The sequence below is a fragment of the Ptychodera flava genome, chromosome 7 (genome assembly GCF_041260155.1).
Source record: "Ptychodera flava strain L36383 chromosome 7, AS_Pfla_20210202, whole genome shotgun sequence".
Taxonomy (NCBI): Eukaryota; Metazoa; Hemichordata; class Enteropneusta; family Ptychoderidae; genus Ptychodera; species Ptychodera flava.
In genome coordinates this window covers 28,385,616-28,409,149 of record NC_091934.1, presented here as the reverse complement: position 1 = coordinate 28,409,149, position 23,534 = coordinate 28,385,616, and the positions used below count along the sequence as shown (strand labels likewise).

At 37.9% G+C, this 23,534-nt stretch overlaps 1 protein-coding gene across 1 annotated transcript; it reads left to right on the top strand.

Annotated features, from left to right (window-relative positions):
• The first annotated feature begins 4,899 nt into the window (after positions 1 to 4,899).
• On the top strand, positions 4,900 to 23,294 carry LOC139137183 (uncharacterized). The gene is made up of 8 exons (XM_070705160.1): positions 4,900 to 5,130; positions 6,823 to 7,110; positions 11,909 to 12,077; positions 12,304 to 12,462; positions 15,747 to 15,905; positions 16,176 to 16,253; positions 16,640 to 16,752; positions 17,270 to 23,294. The coding sequence occupies exons 3-8, from the start codon at positions 11,969 to 11,971 to the stop codon at positions 17,339 to 17,341; spliced, it is 690 nt and encodes a 229-aa protein (XP_070561261.1). The 5' UTR covers positions 4,900 to 5,130; positions 6,823 to 7,110; positions 11,909 to 11,968; the 3' UTR covers positions 17,342 to 23,294.
• The last annotated feature ends 240 nt before the right edge of the window (positions 23,295 to 23,534 follow it).

Below are 23,534 nucleotides of genomic sequence, written 5' to 3'. Positions count from 1 at the left end.
TAAACCGTAGCACCTACTGTCCTAGTATTTGGTGTACAGGTGCACCTAGGGGTGGAGATGTGAATTTGTTCAAATGAACATGTCAGTGCCAAAAATATGTAAATGAGGGGAAAAAAAAAGAAAAATCCTACAAATGGCTAAAACTCAGTAAGCATTGGTCAGATTTGGTTGAAACTCCGTATGCAGATTTCTGTAGGTATTGTAAATTATGTGTGCAAAAATTGGGATGAAATTTGCATGTTTGTATTTTTAGGGTATTTTTTCCGTTTTTAGTCAAAAAATCTTGTTCTCTGAAATCGCTCGTCTGAATGCTATGAAACCTAATATTCATGTTCCTCGGAATGACCTCAGTCATGCTTGTACAAATTGTATTGATATTGTCATATTTGTAATTTTGGGGCAATTTTCCCAATTTTGATAAAAATTTTTTTATCCAAAAACTGCTGATTTGATAGCTTTGATCATGTATTTGGTATACAGGTATTTAAGATTAATCTAATATAATGTATTGAAGGTATGTTGAAACTGGCAATTTTTTTTATTTTGGGGCAATTTTTGCCTTTTTTGGTCAAAAATTTTTCTCCAAAAACTTCTAATCTGGTAGCTTTGATATCTAGTTTACAGGTTCCTAGGGTTTATGTTGATTAGATATATTTAAAATTAGGATGAAATCTGCAATTTTGTATTTTGGGGGCAATTTTTCTCATTTTTGGTCAAAAAATTTGTTTCTCAAAATTTACCAGTCTGATTGCTTTGATATTTAGTAAACCGGTCCTTAGGGTTTTGTTAATAAGATATATTGAAATTAAGTTGAAATCCGGAATTTTCAATTTTTGGGACAACTTTGCGAAACTTTCAGTTTTACTTGGATATCTTTCATTTTGTATTTTTAAGATTTTTTTGGTAATTTTATACCTACTGGAACTACATGTAAGAGTATATAATGTGGTGATTTAGTAAGCATTTGATACAGTAAACTGTATTTGGTGTTGAAATGCGGTAAAAAATTCTGCAGATTTTGAAAAAATTCCAAACAAATGCCAATAAAAAATTCAGCCAGAGAAGGTTTGACAAAAAAAAAGGTGAGAGAGTGGGGAAAAAAGAATGTACAATGGATCGGATAAAAAAGATATGTACCTCATCGATCTTCCAGACACCATCCCTTATCAAATGGCATCCCAATGTATTTTTGTGCACAATTAACCATGCAGTGTATTTTAGTTTACAATGTAAGATGTCAAGTAAGGATTTGAAAGGAATAGTCAAGTTCACCACAGTTTAACTTTATCTCTTGTGTCATCATCCTTGTGTAATTGGTTTGTAAGTTGTTCCAGATGTGGATGTACCAGCTGTTCTGGAAGAAAACAATGTTTATTTTTTCCTGTAGGGTTTCTGAGTTGATGATTGTATGTTGAAATTTCTCCATGTATCTGGTGTATGGGCAAAGTGTAAACATTGGTTGCATCTCATGTATTTCAGTCTATGTCAAATATTGTAAATGAAAAATCAAGAACATTTTACTGTGTGCTTGTAAAAGATAACATATTTGTCAATACATAAACTGCCTTGCAGATTGATTGTCTTAAAAATTATCACAGAAGTAGAAAAGGAAAAGAAACTAATCAAATTGCTGTAACATATTCACTCTCAGTGCCTGTATAGGCCTATACTTAACTATTTTATCATTACATTCAGCTGTTTGTTATATCTTTATCACTCTCCATGGGCCAAGGCATACTTGGGGTCAATGTCATCACCCTGTGCCAGTCTGTGTATGTCAGTCTGTCTGTATATGTATGTCCATGTTTCATACAATTGTTGACTTGTTTTGATAACTATATGGGAGCGAACAGTGATGTTGTCACTATTTTTTTAGTGGTAAAACTGGACCTCTACAAAGGGAAATAGTGTGAAAGGTTTAACCTATTTATCCCAAAGTCCCTTTAAGAAGGTCCACAATCACCATATAGAACAATAGATTGGGGCCAAACTACATGTACTGTATAGTGGTGAAAGGATTAAGTTGTTTTCCTTGGAGGCAAGTAAAGTGACAGGTTAATTTTCTCTATATCATAGAGTATCACTGTCAATGATTTCTTCAAGTAGTTTATGGAAAGTTTTCAATGTATCTTTTCAGATCCTTCCTCTTCTTCACAAGAACAAGATCTATGTATATGGCTTCCCCACAGAAACATGCTCTGAGCCGGATAAAATGTACATCCACAATGGGATGTGCTGCTACATGTGCCCTCCAGGTAAGGTATCTGCTGTGTGTGTAGATTGAAAGTTATTTGTATCAGCCAGTATAAGAATAAGGAACAGCAGGTCACACTTTGCATAAGAGCTCAGAGAGCCATATTTGCTTAATCAGCATTTATTTTGTATTATTGGATCCCTTCAGTACAGGTAGTTATCATATACCTACAGTCAGGTGCCTGTGTAAAGCTATGGGAGAAAGCGCCCTCAGATCCGTGCATTTTTTTTTACGTATCACACCCCGGACCGGTGCCCAAATATGGGCAATCGCGTGCATTTCTGAACTTTCTCGATTCTGGTTACTACGCACGTTGCTATCCGCAAATGTTCCATTCATACACAAAGCCAGCGAGAGATTTGGAAATGTCTGCTCGCTCAGATCATAGTTGCGCGTGGCGACAGTGGAGCCGTGCCGGTGACATCGGCTTTTATTTCTAAATTCTAGTGAAATCCTGTGTATATTAAGTGCATGCCTGTTCAGTATAAATTACAAGAAACTGACATCACGCTTTTGTCCTTCTTACACCTCGATTTCAGCCTTGATCTCTGTTGGTCACGTAATAGTACGCATGTTGCTTTGCGCGTTTTAGAATTCTACAGGTAGGCAAATGACGTCATTATGTATGTCAATCCGCGACGGGAAGCGGCCATTGTATTTATGAAAAACTGACACAAATGGCGATGAATTTTTGATATCGCACGCATTTTTATCTCCTAAACAATGTTGAATATTATGTAAACTACATATTTATCATTCCATAAGGTATATGATAAAACCTTTACGGCCCTGATACGACTTTTGCGGCCCTTGGTCGTACGGCGTACGGGCCCTCGCACGCTCGGGCCCTTCCGCCGTACGACCTCGGGCCGCAAAAGCCGTATCAGGGCCGTAAAGATTAATATGAACAGTTTCTTTCAGTGCTAGATGGTACAGAAAGTATATACCTCGTTCACACGGAGAAAGTTACATGTATATTGCTACAACACCGATGTAACTTTTACATTGGTGTAATAAAAGCAGTCTTAATGCTCGAGGACAGCCTAAGTAGCGTTGGATCATTTTGTCCTGATCCAGAGGGTGTTTTTAGGGCGGCTTAAAGTCTCAAAATCAACCCAGGTTTTTGTACAGGCCCTGGTCCCAGATGATCGCCAAGTTTGATCATCACATTGATTCATGTAACAGAACTCTAGTGATAAATTAATGACCAGTTCCTTTCATTTTATTTCATTCTGAGACAACATTTACAGCTTCGGCATAAAATAGCTATAACATTTGATGACTTATTTTAAGTTTTCACTTCTGAGTTATCAACATTGTTCAATGTCCATTCATACATGGACTGAATTGTCAACACAGGCTCCTGTATTACAATTTGTGTTATTATCACAAATTGTTGCAATAACTACCCTCTATTGCATTACAATTTATAAAAAGACTGTGATTAGTTTGTTCATAATAAATTTTATTGATGCTCTCCCCTTACTGTTTTCAGGGGAGCTGTTCAGTAAGGCCAAAAAAAAGAAATGTTTCTGGTCAGGTCTTTCTTTAAAAAATGGTGCAGCGACGCATATTTTATTTTTTTTATTTTTTATTTTTTTTTCCTTCAAGGAAGGGAGGGAGGAGGGTAAGTTTTATAGTTTTATCAATATAGTCACATATATATCATGCCCCCCAAAGAATTTTCTCTTTCTCTTCAGCCATTTTAGTTTGGTTTCAGCCACGGCCGCCGGCCACAAAACAAAAAAAAAAGGTGACGCGCTGTTGTTCAAGTGACACGCGCGCTGACCAGAAACATTTCTTTTTTTAGCTCACATTTGGTGTACCAATGCGAGGTTATCCTATAAGCTGAATCAGTTCATTTGCATCTGATTTGCATGTCTGTATGTCTGTATATTTGTGGGTATGTGTGGATGTATGTCCGTCACACCAAAGGCTCCCATACCGCCAAAGCTACCATCTCAGTATTTGGTGTACAGGTAGATGCAGGGGTTGAGATGTGAATTTGTTCAAAGAACACATCAGTGTCAAAAATGTGCAAATGAGGTAAGAAAAAGTGAAATCCTGCAAATGTGCAGGAGGCATGCCAGTGAGAAACGGGCAAACTTCACTGATCTTGACTCTTTCCTGTCATTGTTTATGAACTGTTACATATTAACAGACCAGCTGCAACCATAGACAGTAGATGGGGGAAGACCGTTTATACTAAACTAAGAGGGGCTTATTTCTGCTATGCATGTTGCTAAAGTTGACCTCCAGTACCTAAAGTTCGACCTTAATTACTTTTGTCATTCTTGTTTTTCTGGTTTAAATATTTCATGTTGTTTTTCTTGTTGTACTGTGGCAGAAATCATTGTCATAACATCAACGTAGAATTTTCCTCCACTGAACAGATAGAAACAGCATTTATTGTTGATCATTGGTAACCCATACTAGTATATACCAATTCTGATCAAATTTTAACGACACACCGTATAATTGCGGTATTTTTTTTTGGCCTAACTCTCCTATCACTCACACAGCTTATTTCAGGAGAGCATTTTCAGCTCGGCAGCCATTTTCAAATCACAAGCCCTGACTTTTATTTTACAAATGTTCAATATAAGTTCATTGCTTTGCTTTACACAGGCAGCAGAGTAAAAGTCACTGCCGGTCACAGCCTAGTGATGGTTCATGCCAGCCCTGTGAAAGTGGTTACTACCAGGATGATTTGAATTCCCAAACTGACTGTGTCAAGGTCAAACTATGCGACAAACGTCATGAGCGTGTGGTAGAGGAGCCCAACAAGAATGGTACCAGTGATAGAACATGTGCCTGTGAGAATGGATATGAGTACAGTGGATCTGGAGAAAGATGCCGAAAAGCTGATCCACCGGGTGAGTCCTCACTTATCAGCACATCATCAAACACACAACTATCGATAGCATTTTCGTAGTGTTATGGTCTCAATTAAAGGGGCAGGTTTTTATCGGCTTTCTCTGTAGGCAAATTGAGTAACTGTGTACAAGGGAGAATGCAGACTAAAATCACAAAAACAGTCAATGTCAACAACCACTTATGTGAGAACCAGGGATTAAGGACTGCCCCTTTAACTGTCAGAACAGTGAATCAGTATGAACAGAATGACTCAGCTGAGGCATTATAACCCTCGTCATGCCAAGTTCATGGGTAAAGTTACTATCGGTAGTTAAACGCATAGAACCACAACATGCCCCATACCTTGCATTTCAAAAGAGACTTGTACATTTGTAGGCTCTGAAAAGATAGATTCTGCAAATAGAATATGCAGTCTGCTATAATATAACATGCCAAGGTGTTGAAAACGTAGACAGTAGGTTTTGGCACAATTGGCCCTGCCAGGTAATAACCTCTGACAACATTGACCCTGCAGATTATGACCTGTTGCTGCTCTTAGCATGGTCCATTTTTTTCTTAAAAACGCCTCCCTGTCTGTTTAAAGTCATCCAATGTCCATTTGCCAACTTGTATCTATGGCACGACACTATATCATTAGTCTAGGCAAGGTTGTGTCTACTCAAGGCTAGCCGGAAGTCAAATGAACGGTTACTCATGTTTGAACTCCCATGGTGCTTTGCGCGTGACCCACACCACCTTAGTCTAGGCCTTGATTTCTGACACTTTGAAGTGAATAATTTATTGGATGATCAAAACCTTTGATTAAATACAGCGATAGTTCAGTCTCCACAAAGTAAATACTTAAAAGTAGATCACACTTTGTGACACTGTTAATGTGCATGTATTTTATTCAATCTATACTGCTAAGATGTGTCAGATTTGGTTAAATTCTTATGTTGTTGGTGCTTTCAAGTTACTGTATTCAAATTTCAAAGACTACAACTTGCAAGAACATGTGAAAACAAACAGGTAGTGTTTTTGCATATCTATTGAACATGTAGTCATGATTTTGACCAACTGAAGTTAATTTCCAGAAATCTGGTACCCTCTTGGGATGTTTGTATGTGGATAAGAAATTGGCACAGCACGAGTTGGTTGAGAGGCTTTGCTCTGAAGAAAATCAAAATCTTTCACAAGAATCTGATTTTCTTCACAGCAAACCAGAATTTTTAAAAAACACTTGACATAGATATTCTCAAGTGATTTTCACATTCGATTGGGTGTATTTGAGGGATAGAATTCCAATTTAGTGCTGTTTTTCATGTAAAATTTGTGTAGAAAGCTGGTGTTGCCATCTTTAAAAAACATCCTCGTGTGGCTGCTTGACACTATTTTAGTGGTCAACTCTGGTTTTCACAGTGTACATGGTGGGAATCCATTTGTTAACTACGGGATTTTTCCCATTCACGGCAGGTTTTTTGGTCCACAAAGCGGTTTTCATTCCCCACCCCTATTTCTATTCTACCCCCCTGGCTGCAAATTACATGCTACTTTTTCCCTACAAGCAAACTGATACATTCTTCAAAGCGCCCTCTGCACAGGTCTACGAGTATTATTATTGCACTTGGTGACATTTTGATATGTAAATTATAGAGTTTTATTTCATCATGGAAAGAAACACTTGTTCAGTAATGTATCTTTCTCTCCGTCAGTGAGATTACCGTCTCCCAGTGTCATCACAGATGTCACAACAACCGTCACTCATCCTTCGTCTCCAAGGAGCACACTTCTGAAAACATCCTCTCCATCACAACCACCACCACCAACAGGCGGCAAGATATCCTCTGCAGAAAATGACAACCAAATCATGTACATTTTGTTGGGTGTCGTCTGTGTCATGATATCGCTTGTTCTTGTTGGAACTGCTGCTTGTGCACTCTGGTACTGTCGCAACAAGGAGACGTTGTGTTTAAAGCAACGAGAAAATCAGAGACCAAGAGGTAAAATATAATGTTTGACAAAACACAAACACAAACTCTTCTTGCAATGTATGTTATAGTACCAGTTCTTTCATCAATTAGGTCTATGGCAGGTCAAACCAGTTTGAACCAAAGATTAAAAATTTGAGCTGCAGATACAGCTTCCTCAGCAGTCATCGAGTTGCCTCAATAGTGATTTGCATGCATCATATACATGTTTACAAAATCCAAAATTTTGTTTACGAGGCTTTAATGCCACCATTTCCAAATTTGAAATTAGATTCAAGAAATATCTGCCGGACACAGTTGGAAAAATGCAATTTTATCACTTTCTCAAAGTTTAAAGGAGATTTTATTGCTGTTTAACACTCTAAAAAACAAAAGTAAAAGCAATAAGACCTTGATTGGAAAGGAATGATCCAGGGTCAACAACAAAATATTATTTTTTCAAATGGTGTTAGCTCCTTTGTATGCACTCAAGGGTACCAAACAATTAACCATCGATTTACATAAATGCATCCATACATACATCCATACATACATACATACATACATGCATGCATGTGTGCGTGCGTGCATACGTACGTACGTACGTACAATGTACATACATACATATATACATACATACATACATACATACATACATACGTACGTACGTACGTACGTACAATGTACATACATACATATATACATACATACATACATACATACATACGGTACATACATCCATACGTACATACATGCATACATACATACATACACACATCCATCCATCCATCCATCCATCTATCCATACATACATACCCTGGTACATACATACATACCCCCATACCTACATACATGTACATACAAACACACACACATGTACATATACACATAGTTTTTTCAATTTCTGTATATTTGCCTCCATGGTTCATTACAACAGCCTCTAAATTATGATAAAATCAACACTATAAATGCAGTGTTCACAAATTTACCATGAAATCATGAGAAATAAATGTTTATGAGTGCTTAGGAATAGGATGTCTGATGGGAGCTCAGAGACTAAAATACTTGCTTACCTGAAGATTTGTGTGTTCTGCAATATTTCAATTGCTTAAGTACTGGGTTCATTAAATTTGATATTCCTCAGAATTTCTAACAATTAAAACTATGCCAACAGTAACAATGGACAACAGTGCTTACACATGGCTGTTTTCACACATTGAAAAATTTGGCATTTCCTGTTAATTTTATAAGTAGGTCCAGAAACCGTACACTATGGACGTGGCAAAAATTGATGAATAAACTGCACAGCATAAGTCTCATTTACAGAGAAAATATATCTTATCTGTACAGTAAACAAGCAATTACCTAGCAAGTTTGCTGAGGATGTTTTGATTTTAATTGTTAACCCTTTTCCTGCCGAGCGTCCTTTTCCGTTATCCTGCCAAGTCAGTAGAAAACCGCCCCCTAATATGTGCCTGCAAAAGATTGGCTCTCCTGCACGCTATCCTGCCAGGCATTTTGGCAGAAATCGCCCATTTTCAGGGTAGTTTTAGCCGTACTTATACGTGTTAGACTTCGATAATTTCTACATGCCCGTAGACAGGGGAAGGAGCTCAAGGGTTGCTGCAGAAAAAAATTGAGGTCACCGGCTTTGTTTGCCCCTAGGAGTGCGTCATTTTATTGCCGTTTCATGTTTATTTTTTCGGAAATAAACTCCTTCAGTATTACGCACGTCCGCTAGGCACAAACATCACCTCACTTGTCTGTTAGTCAGAGACCCTGAGGGTCGTATCAGGGGTGCAGCAGCACCGGCAAACCTGTCCTGTTTCCCCAGGGTAGGGTCAATTGAATACGTACCTTCAACGACTTGGCAGTGTAGCACAAAAACTACGTTTTTGCCGTTGTATTAACGACATGGCTGAGCCATTGAAGCACAGCTCCACGTAGTTTAGCCAGCTCAGTTGGGAGTTGGTTTACGAGTGTTACCGTTCATTACTGACTTAATCGAGTGGTCCTCAGTCAGGTACGGGTTTGTACCGACATGGCTTGGGCTGCAGCTAACTAGTTATAACCAGTCACTACACCCAAGTCTTCAGTTCACTTTTGCGATGCACGGGTGCAACGCAATATGCTTCCATTGTTCTAGCCATCGACGTGTCCACATGCCTGGCAGCCATATTGTACTGCTAGCTGGTTTGCATAACAAAAGCAGTCCCTGCTAAGTGCAGGCGGTATCCCCGTAGCATTGACCTTATGTCCCCTTTTGAATTCTCTGTACGCAAACAGCGTACGTAGTTACCAATGCGTCGGCAAGAGGATACGTTTGCCTGCAAACCAGAGCCAATACTTCGGACGATGGAATAAATAAAAAATCCAAAGCTACGTCCATTGAATGGCACAGCCAAGGCGGTGAAGGACGTTGCCTGGCTTGAACTTGCACCAGTTTGTAATGGTATTTCCGAGTCGTTCATATCCGTTCCATCGGAGGAACAAGTCGAGCCGTCCCGTCAAAAATACGTTCTCATTTTCAGTCACGCACAACTGAATAAGTGACTTTCGTCTCGCACCATCGGCACCATCTGCCAAGTCGTTTGCAAGAGGTAGCCTTCTAGATTAGCATTGCCGAGTTGGTCAAGTTCAGCAGCAATCTCTATAGTGCCAGGCAGCCAAGTACGTCCAACTCCGCCAGAAAACGTCACCATGCTATCCTGCCAAGTCCGCTAAAAAGCGGTAAAAAAAAACCAGCCCCCCTCGGGTGTGGGGGACTGGCAGACAGGTTTCTGCACCTTTCCCTGTCTATCGACTCCCTGCGAACCCATTTCGAGGGGAAAAGGCGTTCCTTGTCAGAAAACCTGTCCTCGGATGACCCCTAAACGCACAGGGGATAGCAAAACGTAGTGCCGTCGACTTGGCAGGAAAGGGGGTACCCAAAAAGGGCCCGATTTCCACCGAGTTGGGAGAATAACGGTCACCAGTGCTTAGATTCTGGCTGCACCGAATTTCAAGCGGATTTTCACCGACTTGGCAGGAAAAGGGTTAAAGCCCCTATACATTGTAGCTGTATCTTTTAGCATTCTTTTTGTGATTTTACTTCAAAACTAAAACAAGTTCAAGGGAATATACTCATTGAGGGGTTTGTATGTACAAGTATATTACTGCCCACTGGGACTGCATGTACAGTTTTGAGCAAGATAAATAATAAATGTTTGTCCAAACAAAATGGCGCCCTCATGCAAATAAAGTATTAAAAAACATAGTATGCAGTGCATATATGCAATCTTCACAGAAACACAGAGTAGTCCAATATAATGCATAGTGCTGAATGTTTTCCTCTGGAACATCATGTGCTTTGTTTTCTTTTTAATATTACCAGTTTTTAAAAATGGCAGGAAATCAAAATAACGGTTAAAATGTGAATTTACTTGTCCAATTTTTCATTAAAGAGTGGTTTTGTAAAGCAGTAAAAGACTATATCGTGTAAATGGGTAGAATTTAAAGAAAACCAGAGAAAATAGGAAGCCTGTTTTAGGTCAACAAATTTCAAGATATACAGCTAAAGGGGCTTTAATTACCAATGCACTTGGTATATTCAACATGAAACCAAAATGCAGATCGGGTTGCATTTGCTTAATGGGTGGCTAGAAGAGTGCAGGACAAAGAAGGGCAAATATGACCACCACTCACCATTTTAATCATCGGACAGATCTTCACTATTTATTGGATGAGCGTAGGATATATTTACTACGGCAGTGGAGAATTAACCAGTGCGCAGCATTTTTGACATCTTTGTTAACCAATGTGTCTCTTACGTGCACTGTGTGATTGAATGACATGGTCTCGCATGTAGAGCAAAAGTTGGTGGGAAGATATAGTTCTGCATACATGGGATGATAAAGACTGGTTGAAAATTCTGGTAAGTGTAAACTTACCGAGGGCATCAACTGGGACCAGGGCCAATGTGACATGTCCACACACACGCAAATTTGCGTCGGCCCAAATTTTGTGTCAGCCCTGAACCCCACTTTTTACCACGACCAAACTATGTCGGTCTGAGGCCGACAAAGCGTGTCCACATTGGAAATTTTATGTCATCCCAGGCCAAGCACTGGTGCTACACCGATGCAAATTGGCCTGTCTGAACAGCAGAATTTATGTCTGTTTTACTTATATGAAATAGACGATGCAAATCACACTTCACATACTATATTTTCTTCTGAGTACAAGTTATTTTGTAAAATATTGGTTTTATTCCCTAATGTCATGTGGTGCATCAACACCTGTAACAAAATAGTTTTGTGCCATCATGATAATTATCCTCTCCGCGTACTCCTTGCTACTTTAAGTAAATGCAACCCTATCTGCACTCTGGTGTCACGTTGACTGGACTAACCATGTGCCATGGTAATTAACATTCAAAGTCAAAACATTGCCTATGAACTTGCTAGGTAATTAGCTTCTTTAATGTCTGGACAAGTGATGGAGCTTGAAAGCAGTTGCGTGATGCAAGAAATATCATATCAAAATAAACTGTTGGTTTCCAAGTTATTTGTGTCTGCTCTTTATATACTTAAAGGTATACTGTCACCTGTTTCAAATTTGCCACAGTTACCATGGAAAGATAAAATCTAACCAATCACAAGTTTTAAGCGGATGGCCGCTTTTTAAAACAGCGCCCTCACATGGGCATTTTGAATACCAAGGAACGCCCCTTTGACCCTATACGGGCATATTTAGATTACATGTGACTGTATACCTTTAAGGTAAAGCAATGTATTGAGATGTTACATCAACAGCAAACATACGGTATTTTTTTGTGTTTACTTTCATACAGTGAGCACTGTGAGTGGATAGGAGTGATACACGTAGACCAGGTCACACAGAAACAGATCCCATGATGCCCAACTCAAGCAGTACAATGGAACTCACCAGCCAAATACAGAGTCAGAATGGAGGCCATCAGATTAGTGCAGGAAATGGAGATATTTCATCCCACCCCAATGGTATGAAGAGTGTATTGTATGGATTTTTAGTATTTTTTCACTCTGTGCTAAGTATTTTTAAATAATTTCAGGTATTTTTTTCATTCCATGTATCAAACATTTTGCACTGTGATGACAGAGTACAGCTCTGTTTTAACAATTTCTTTGTCATAAACTATATGACCCTCTGTCAAATGAAACATGTAATCTACATGTATAAGTAAATATTATGTGTTCTTTCAAACAGAAAGCATCGCGTTTGGAGTTAGTGCTACAGGACGTGGGGAACATGACCCCATGGTGCCAAATCCGACCAATACAGTTACACTACTTACCCAATCACAGAATGAAGAGGAAGGCCATGAGATGAAAGCAAGAAATGGAGATATTCCATCCCGTGCAAACGGTATGTAGATTACATAGTATATTAATTTTCTGTTCATACTTGTATTTGTTCAGTTGTTTAAGCTATTTCAGAGTTCCATAACTGTACCAAACATTTTTCTGTGTACCTGTGAAACCTTACAGACGGCTCAGTTATAAAGTACAGTTTCTTTGTCGTCATTGGTATTACTCTTTCTAAGTGTAGCGGAACGCAGTATGATAGTATATAACAACAACAGGAATGACAACAACAAAGAGAATTATGATAAGGCCAAAAAAAAAAATATGTGCTGTTCCGATTACCCGACCTACCCCAATTTTAACCCCCCGACCCTACACTTTTAGAGCCTCGTAAACCCGGAAGTAAAAATAACGATATGAAAAAACGTGAAACGCATGAAATCACGCGAGAACTATGACAAATCGCGCGAATCACGCGAGAACTAACACGTCATTGTATAGAAGGATGTCAAACGCTCGATGAAAACTTGCGACATGACACTGACAGTTGTTGCACTCTGAACGGTTTTCCGGTTTTCAAACTGCTGTATCTCAAAAAGTATTAGGTCTAATTCAATAAAATTTTCGATAAAAAAAATTCCAATTCAACTGCTCGTTCTACCATGAGATTTTTTTTGAAAATAAAGAAAAAAAATCGTGTCATTTTAGCGCTCAAAATCAAGCATTATTTTTCGCCATACAGTGTGCCGTACTACGGCACGCACATTTCTCAGGCCACTATATACTTCCTATGTTAGAATGGAATGGCTCGTTACAGTATGTTGTTCAGTGCCTAAACGGCGTTTTGTAGGTAGGTTTTCGCTAAAATGCAGGGACAATATTCAGTGATCGGAGTTAGTATACGAAACAGGAACTGTTATATTAAATTTGTGGAAAGTTTGAAGCATTTTCATGGCCGTTTTCTGATGTAATCTTTCATTTACATTCTTGTTGTCATTTCCGAACCGCGCCATGCACAGCGCGGCCATTATTATGCAGGCCAAGTGAAAACCCCGAAGTGTTTTGTGATAGTGAATCGAGCAAAATTTTGGTCAATTTTACTTTTTATAGTCATTCTATCATTAAAATACAAACCCGTACACCAAAAACTGTGTATTAAGGTCAGTTCTGAGTAGTTTCAAAATCTGTGCGTTTGGAATTTACCGTGAATTTTGCCGCACGTACGTACTTCATTGAACAGCCCCTAACTGCCAACGCTACAATCAGCTGTTTTCAAACGTGAACCCTGGTAGTTTTGCGAACATTAAACTGTGTTCATTTTTCATCTGTTGATGTTTCACAAAATTTACAAAATGTTGTTTGACAACAGAAATGAATACTCTTTCAATGATGTATGGGAATAATGTCAGCATGCCATAGTTATTATTATAATAAATGTATGTAAACAACCTTTATTTTTAAACAGCAATAACGTAAACTGGGGAAAATGACAGACAGGGGTAGTGGTAGTGCAGGAATCGGGAATTGATAAACAAGACAAGTTGAAAGACGGGCAAATGAAGAGAGAATGAAAATCTAAGGAAAGGAAAGGAAAAATAATAACCCTGACTCTAGATTTCAATGCTAAAGGAAAATTGAGTACAACAAGATGACAGCTTTTTAGGGAGTAATATTCTTGTGTAAAAAAAGGACAGCTCCAGGGGGATTATTCTGTACTGTGAGTTGATCAGTTGAACAATGACTTATTTTATTCATATTCCTATGATTTTTGGTTTTTTGAATATCAGAATTTCTCAAATGTAACATTTAAAAATTTTACAGATCTAAAATATATTTATTCTTTGTTGTTATTACTCAAGTTTAACTGTCCAAAATTTGGTACAGCTAGCGTAAAAACTCTGAGAGTTACCGCTGTTTGAAAATGGGGAAAAATGTCTATTTTTACTGACATTCCATCCAACATTTTTTGGCTCTCCTTGATTGTCAGTGTATCTCAAATACAAACTTTAAGTAATTTTACAAACCTAAAATGCATGTATTCTTTTGCATTATCTCTCAATATTAAAGTGTTCAAAATTTGACAGAGCTAGCTTAAAAACTCTGAAAGTTACAGTAGTTTGAAAATGGCGAAAAATAGCCTTTTGACTGGTAGTATACACGGTGCCGTCCAATTTTCAACTCTGTCTCACAAAATTTTTGGCATTTTCAAGTCTCTGTGTAAAGAAAACAAAAGCTCCTTATACCGTACTCTTACAATATATTGCACAAAAAGTATTTTAAAGCAGATTAGTTAGAGAATTAATGTTATTATACAACTATATTTTTTCATAGGGATACCCACAAAATGACTCTTAGCCATATGTTGAAATTTTTTGACCATTTGTCAAAAAAAATCGAGCATATTTTAATTCTAAAAAAATCATAACCCTGGAAGTAGACAAGATAGAACCATCATTCAAACAGTTTTTTGAATCCTGAGACAAGATCTTCAAGAAAACATACAATTCAAGTAAGTTTAACCAAGAACAAAAAGGGCCTGGTATCCCTACTTACAGCAGGCCTCGTCTCAAACAAAATGGTGACTCGCGATGGACATAACGTGTACTCAATTTTGTTTCGCAAATGCGATCATGGCGAAGAAAGGTCGATTTTGTCTTCTGTTAAACAGAACCGAACAGTTGAAGAAATTTTGGAGGAACACCATCCAGGTTTTTCTGAGTGTAAAATGTACTCTATTCGAGTTGAATGTGCCAGTGATGCTGTGGGGCCATGGTTGGAAGTACAGCAGACAGGTTGGCAAGGCTACAAACAACTTCAACGTAAAGTATGTGCGTTTTTCTTGCGAGTGACTGCAAAAAGCTGAGGATTTACCTTTGGATAAACAGTTCACTTTCCTGTCAAAGAATTGTTATTCAGCCATATCAATTTCTGTGGCAGTCTAATAAACCACACACTTCAATTCTACTGATGAATATTTTATTTTAATATATTGGTATTCAATTTGAGTGCGTTTCATGAGGAAATTGTTCACTGGTAGTTTGTTTGAACGCGTACAAAATGCACATTGAGAAATAAAAAAAATGAAAAAAAAAAAAATTTCCCTACCTACCTACCCTATTTTTGAAAACCATGTAATCGGAACAGCACATATTTTTTTTTTTGGCCTAATAGTAATATGTTTTTCCATGAATCAAACATTTTGCACAGTGATTGTACCCTTGATAGCTGACAGAATACTGTTCTATTTAACTTTTACAGTACAATTTCTTTGTCATAAACTATATGACCCTCTGTCAAATGAAACAATGTAATCTATAAGTAAATGTTATGTGTTCTTTCATACAGAAAGCATCGCGTTTGGAGTTAGTGCTACGAGATGTGGGGATCGTGAGCGCATGGTGCCAAATCCAATAAGTACAATTACACCACTTAGCCAATCACAGAATGAAGAGGAAGGCCATGAGATGAAAGCAAGAAATGGAGATATTCCATCCCGTGCAAATGGTATGTAGATTACATAGTATATTAATTTTCTGTTCATACTTGTATTTGTTCAGTTGTTTCAGCTATTTCAGAGTTCCATAACTGTACCAAACATTTTTCTGTATACCTGAGAAACCTTACAGATGGCTCAGTTATAAGTACAGTTTTCTTTGTCGTCATTGGTACTACCCTTTCTAAGTGAAGCAAAATACAGTATGTTAGTAAATAACAACAACAGGAATGACAACAACAACAAGAATTATGATAATTAGTGATTTGTTTTTGGCGCAGGTCATTGCAATGGTGAAGTAAGAGTGATTTCAACTCAAAGCAGAGCCCCACAACACAAGCGCAAATCAGACAGAGGAGGTAAAGTCTCGCTCACAAATTTGCTCACCAGTTCCTTTGGCAATCACTGTAAATTCAGATTGTCCAATTAAGCTTTAGCTCGGAAAGGATATTATCCTGTCAAGATTTTTAACTCAGTAGGAGCATTGTTAGATTACAATCAACGATACCAGTATCATTTTTTCGTAAAACACTCGTAGGATCTGCTGGAAATTCTCTGAGATAATCCTTTAAGTCTTTGAGAGTTGATGATAATCTTATACAAGTCTTTGAGAGTTGACGATAGTCTAATACAAGCTTTTGAGAGTGGCGATAATCTAATACAAATCTTTGAGAGTTGATGATAATCTAATGAGAATTTTCAGTCCGAACATACTGACTTATCTTCAATGTGAATTATTTGCCAGATGCCGCTGGCCCCCGCTGTATGAGTGAGGAGAATGAATCCAAACTACGAGAGCTGAAACCCAAATTAGCGGAAGATATGCCATATCAGCAAGTCTTGGATAGAATGTCTACAGTATGTACTTATTGATGAATGTAGAAACATTGATTTTCACATGAAAGGCTGAATTCAAACAAAACTTGTCATAATTTTCTGAATGATAGACCCTACTGCTTGTCATGGCTCTTCTGGTTTGATTTTGTCCATTATTGTCCTGTGTTGTCCTTTGCCTGGTACTAACCTCTGAACTCAATTGACATTTGACCCATATTGGCCCATACTGACCTCTGAACTCAATTATTATTTGGCCCATATTGACCTCTGAACTCAATTATAATATGGGCCATTTTGACCTTTGAACTCAATTGACATTTTGCTCATATTAACTTCTGAACTAAATTGACATTTTGCTCATATTGACTTTTGAACTCAATTGATATTTGGCTCATATTGACCCTTACACATGTTGATGCCACCTAAACCAATCCTCCGATTGTTTCCAAATGTTCCTCTATATTTTCTGCGTTACTTTTCCAGTCATTCAAATTCCGCCAAAATTTTATCAGACTACAAATTGTTGTTAAATCGACAGGTGTTCACCAGAGAAGATGAAGCAGAATTAAGAAAGAAATCCACAGCGACTTTGACAAGAGGAGGAAGCTGATCGATATACTGATCATGAAAGACAACTCTGCATTTGGTAAATTTGTTCGTGTCTTGAAAAGGTCAGCCCCCATCTTGCCAAAGCCCTTAAAGAAGAACAAAGCCAAGCCTAAGTGGTAGAAACAACACTCTGAATCGTAATCCTCCCAAGTTCACATGTCACCACCAGGTCAAGTTGGCTAAAGCCATTGAGGCATAAAATGTCCACCATGTTGCATTATAATCAAGACTTTATTATTTAAATGTCCTTGAATATATCATGGATACTTTTAGAAGGATTTTAGCTGACTTAACCTGCTGTAGGTGAAAATATGTACAGCTGTTGTCTCCATACTATTTCTTTACTGGCTCAGTAGATGGGAAAGTAATTGGCCTGGCGGGATAAGGTTAAATTCAATGAAAGTTTGTGGCAGTACTAATTAAAATGTTGAATCATGATGTCTATTTGGCGTGGATGGAGAGATTTGAGTCAAAAAAACATTCTTCATCAACAGTCAGTGTGAACCCCAAGATCGGCCACATTGTGTATTGCTAATTATCATAATTTATTAGTCCCCACGGACACCGTCCGGGGGACTTATAGGTTTGGTCATGTCCGTGCGTGTGTCCGTGCGTCCGTGTGTGCGTCCGTGCGTGCGTCCGTGCGTGCGTGCGTCCGTCCGTTCACGCAGATATCTCAGAGATGCCTGGAGCGATTTCATTCAAACTTGGTACAAGGATTACTTCATATGTCATACAGATGCACGTCGATTTGTTTTGTGATACGATCCAATATGGCTGCCAGGCGGCCATTTTATTATGATTTTTTCATGTACAGAGCCATAACTCAGGCATGTTTCAACTGATTTTATTCAAGTTGGTACAAGGACATTGACCCATGTCATAGATATGCACGTCAATTTGTTTGTGATACGATCCAATATGGCTGCCGTGAGGCCATTTTGTTACAATTTTTTTCATGTACAGAGCCATAACTCAGGCATATCTCAACTGATTTTATTCAAACTTGGTACAAGGACATTGACCTATGTCATACATATGCACGTCAATTTGTTTTGTGATATGATCCAATATGGCCGCCAGGCAGCCATTTATTACGATTTTTTTCATGTACAGAGCCATTACTCAGGCATGTTTCAACCGATTTTATTCAAAGTTGGTACAAGGACATTGACCAATGTCATTGATATGCACGTCAATTTGTTTTGTGATACAATCCAATATAGCCGCCGTGCGGCCATTTTGTTACGATTTTTTTCATGTACAGAGCCATAACTCAGGCATATCTCAACCGATTTTATTCAAAGTTGGTAAAGGAGATTGACCAATGTCATACATATGCACACTAATTTGTTTTGTGATATGATCCAATATGGCCGCCAAGCGGCTATTTCATTACGATTTTTTCATGTACACAGAGCCATTACTCAGGCATGTTTCAACCGATTTTATTCAAATTTGGTACAAGGACATTGACCAATATCATAGCTATGCACATCAATTTGTTTTATGATACGATCCAATATGGTCGCCGTGCGTCCATTTTGTCATGATTTTTTCATGTACAGGGCCATAACTCTGGCATATCTCAACCGACTTTATTCAAAGTTGGTACAAGGACTTTGACCTTGGTCATACACATGCACATTGATTTGTTTTGTGATACGATCCATATGGCTGCAGTGTGGCCATTTTGTTACGTTTTTTTCATGTCTGGAACCATAACTCAGACATGTATCAAGCAAATTTATTAAAAGTTGGTACAAGCTAGGAGATTGATTAATGTCATACATATGCACGTTAATTTGTTTTGTGATACAATCCAATATGGTCGCCGTGTGGCCATTTTATTACGATTTTTTTATGTCCTGAACGATAACTCAGACATGTATCCAGCGAATTTTTTCAAAAGTATTTTTATCACAGATTTAATGAAGAGGACTCTATCCTCTCTGAGGACCTGTAATCAAAGTACCCATTAACAAGTGGGGACTGTGTCATCAACGATGACTTGTAGTTTTATGAGACCTACTTTCTGATAGGCTCTGTTCAGCCAGCGCCGGAAATCAGCGTTAGATCCATGAATCTCTGCAAAATCAACCACAGCCTTTTAATTGGTAGCACCAAGCTGTTTCCATAAAGGGGTGCGTGGTTTACAATAATACATCACACAAACTCTTCCGCCCATGATATGACAGTGTGTTATATGGAGGATTAAAAACAACAAAGGAACAAAAAAAACACAAAAATAAAAACAAACTCAAACAAAAATTAAAGAAAAATAAACAAACCAAAAAAAGTGCATGCAAAAGTGCTGTACCCAATACTATGAAATACAGTACGTATATACCATAAGTTTGTTGTATGGACTGTCTGTGTCACCTGCTGTAAAAATAGTATGCAAAATATTGTTTTGGTGTTCAAATGTTGGTGTGATTGCTTGTATTCTTTGTTTTCACTACAAGAATATTGCCGAATATACTATTATCGGTTTATCATAATTATGATTGTTAGTCTTTATTTAAGTTGATGACTTGCTGTGGTTATGAAAAAACTCACATATAAAAATCTAAAAAAAAAATAGTTGAAACCAAGAACGCCCAAGAAGAGACAAGACAGGGCATGGAACTAGTTGAAGGAAACCAATGAATAAAGTACAAATTTTTGAAATATTTTAAAACATACAATGACCAAACCAACCACCCCTGTTTAACGCATTTCAATAACAGGGCTGGAACATAACGGTTATCTTCTGAAGTACCATATTGACGTTGTGCTCGGCAACAGTTTATATGTGCTGACTTTGTATTGCCTGACTTTGTTACCTGGTATATTTATCACAAATATTGGAAGAGTATCACATTTTGTTTTCATCAGCTACTTCTTGAGTTTTTTATATAGAGTTATTTTAAACCTTTTTTTTTTTATGTGTAGTGTGCTATATTGGTCGGGAGGGCAATATAGTTTTGACAATAGCTGATGATTTATGACACGAAACATAAACGAATGAAGCTCAGTCAAAAAATATCCCTGAATCCAGCCAGTGCCACATAACAATTTATTATGGAAATGCATTATTGCATGTAATGTTAGGCATTTTTAATGGGAAATGTTGGGCAGGAAGGAAGAACTTACACCACTGTGTACAAGTATTTTCTTTCACGTTGTTTCACATTCAACATACTGAGAGGCCTTCATCAGGTAGGGTCAAAGGTCACAAGCATAGTGCTTGTATTTATGACCAGCATTTCTGATGCTGAGATCTTAGCAGAAATTATTTTCTTTGATTATTATTTCTGTAATGTTTTTTGTGGTTCATTCTAGATGTTTCTGCATAAAGATTTTTTTAAGTGTAATTTAAATAGTAATGTATCTTGTGCTATTGTATGTGTGCTTTTTTGGGGGCGCCTGTTTTTCTGTATTTTTAAAAGATGCAATGGTGGGTGTTTTCTCAAATTTTATTTCATTTATATGTTTTTTCTGTGCAGTGAAAGCTGTCTAATCTAAATCCTTGGTTGACTTCAGTAATTCTGAACCCTGGCACCCCTGTACCTTGCACTTAGGTTCACCCATCCAATTGAAAACAATGGGGATATACCAAACCATGACAGCGATAGCAATAACCCTTCCACCACCCTGCTTTCATCCAAACCTATCAGCATTGTTATCCGTAATAAGTATGGGCTCCTTGTAGTGAACAGGTGAAAACTTTGAGTTTAAAAATTTGATGCAGTTTCTTTTTCTTTGCAAAGTTTGCTGCAAGCAAGTGTTAGATAGTCAGCATCCACTCCTATTTCTCTCTGTGTGGGTGTAACTCACACAATGAGAACCATAGGGCAGTTCCAAAATTTGATCATAAAAGGGACTAAGAAGTGTACCCTGTGAAGAAAGATAACAAATTTGATGTGTGAAATTTGTTTCAAACGTAGTGTACAAGTCCCTCCATGGGGGACAATGTGTAGTGTTAGATGTACCTTCAGATGATGAAGTTGTCTGGATGTACATGTTGTAGAAACTGGCATGTTACAAAGCTACCAACTGGATGACCTGTTGTAATGCTGTGACATGACGTCAGTGTATCATTTGGTTTAATAAAACTTGATGATAAACTCCAACATGTCCCTGAAAGTAATGATAAAAGTCTTCAAGCAGCAGTTTTGTTAATTTAGAGAATTTCAGGAGTCTTGTAAGGGGCACTTGGCTGTGTACAAAAGCTGAGTGCTTTGTTGAAATTAGAATTACTGCTGCTACTTATACTTTTGACAACATTTAGAATGAGGTAAATGATACAGGTTTCACATAGTTAACTTGTAACATTTTTTGACTGGAGAGGGCGCCATTCCTCATACATTTTGGCCAGATGCACTTGCATCGCCATCAAACACTCAGAGTGTTGAATGTCCAGTCCTGATTGAGGATTTGACTCTACACAGATAAGAACACTTCTTGTGTCTGTGTGTATGACAGTCCGTGATATTGTAACTTGGGGACAAGGTTTAGTGTTAGCTAGGGCGATTTACGTAAAATCCAGTAAACCGGCTTCATTCTTGTGTTAACTCTAGTGGAATACGTTAAATTTTCAATTTTGATAAAAACAACTTAGTGAATTTACTCCACAAACTTATGAAAGAATGTACACCAGCAGCAAATAACAGAAAGGGGTGGTAACAAGTTAAGTGTTTGAATATCTGTCTGCGGCACAGTGTTCCAAGTAAAGAGTTTGCAGGAGTGATGTACACATACCTAATACCGTCGGTTGTCTCTCACTCACAAGTAATATGCATACCCCATAGAGTAACATATGTAAATTGTTAACAGTGCCTTGTCCCTCGTTTGTTAAATCAACCCAGTCACCGCCATGGTTTGGCCCAGTCCTATTGTTTCCAATGGCACAGTTGGACCTTTTTACAGGGAAATAGAGTGGTATGGTTCACTGTCACCCTTCAACTGTCACCGAATCTCAATGCGGTAGTCTATGCTAATCCACTGTAGTGTTTTATATGAGTGTCATAGGCACTTAATCTGTAGTCTATGGATTATGCAAATACTTATTTTAGTTCTTTTCTTCATTTGAAGTCGTTTTGTAGGCGTCCATATTTTGGCAACTGGCCAGCAGTCTCCGTGAATAGGCTGGTGAAATTTATATCAGGACATTATGAGTAAATGAGCGATGGAAAAACTTACCATTATGTACAGTGCACCGTAGATACATGCAGATATACAGTCTTCTGTGTAGCAATGTCAATGATAAATTTAGCATTTCTTAAACTTGCTATTCAAATAGGGGGGAAAGGACATCAATATGAAATCTCTAGTTTGAAAAACTCGACTTTTTCAGGGAACGGATCATAAAATTGGAAAAAGAAGTCAAAGTCATTTTGAAAATGGTTTTGTGGGAGTAGCATGGCACTCATTCTCACAGTGGTTACAGACTGTATTTAGATATGAACAAAGATATATATAGTGTATATAGTAGTTCTTTATTTTCTTTCATTAAGGTTCATAGTGCAAGACGATAGTTTTTACACAGAAATTAACGAAATATTCTTATTTTTAGGGAAAATAAAGAGACAAGTTTGATACCGACTGAATGCACTTACTCTAGTTTTTCATTGTACAGTAACTTGTGGAAATGACTAAACAGGGTTATGACATACAGTATTACCTCCTTTGTGTTACCTTTGATGCCATGTCATTTGATCCTGAAAAAACATTTGGTAAGTTTTCGTCAAAGTTTGTGCTGTCAAAGTTTGTCTGCTTTTGATGCAAGAATAGGATATTGGCTTCCCAAGGCAGCTTTTTTCATTTTCTGATCTGTAAATTTTGTTACCGTTTCTCCACTAGTTTTCTCTGTTAAACAGAATTTTCAAACTTCACTTTGTTAGGTTTTTTAACACATTAGATAGTCTGTTATGAATATTTTGTTTCAACGTTATTTATTTTGTTGCTCCATCTTAGAATTAGACTGAAAGATCCATCACTAGAGGGCACTCTCTGTGCACGCCCCCCCCCCCCCCCCCCCCCCATTTAGAGAGCGCCCTACACCACAGGTCTTTCAGTCTATCTTAGAATCAGCCTCTCTGTTTATTGTATGTCAGACTGTAGTGCAATGTGTACGGCTTGTCAAGTTAAAGGAGTCTGATCTATTTGCTTATTTATAGAATCATTCTGTTGTGTGATTGACATATTCTATT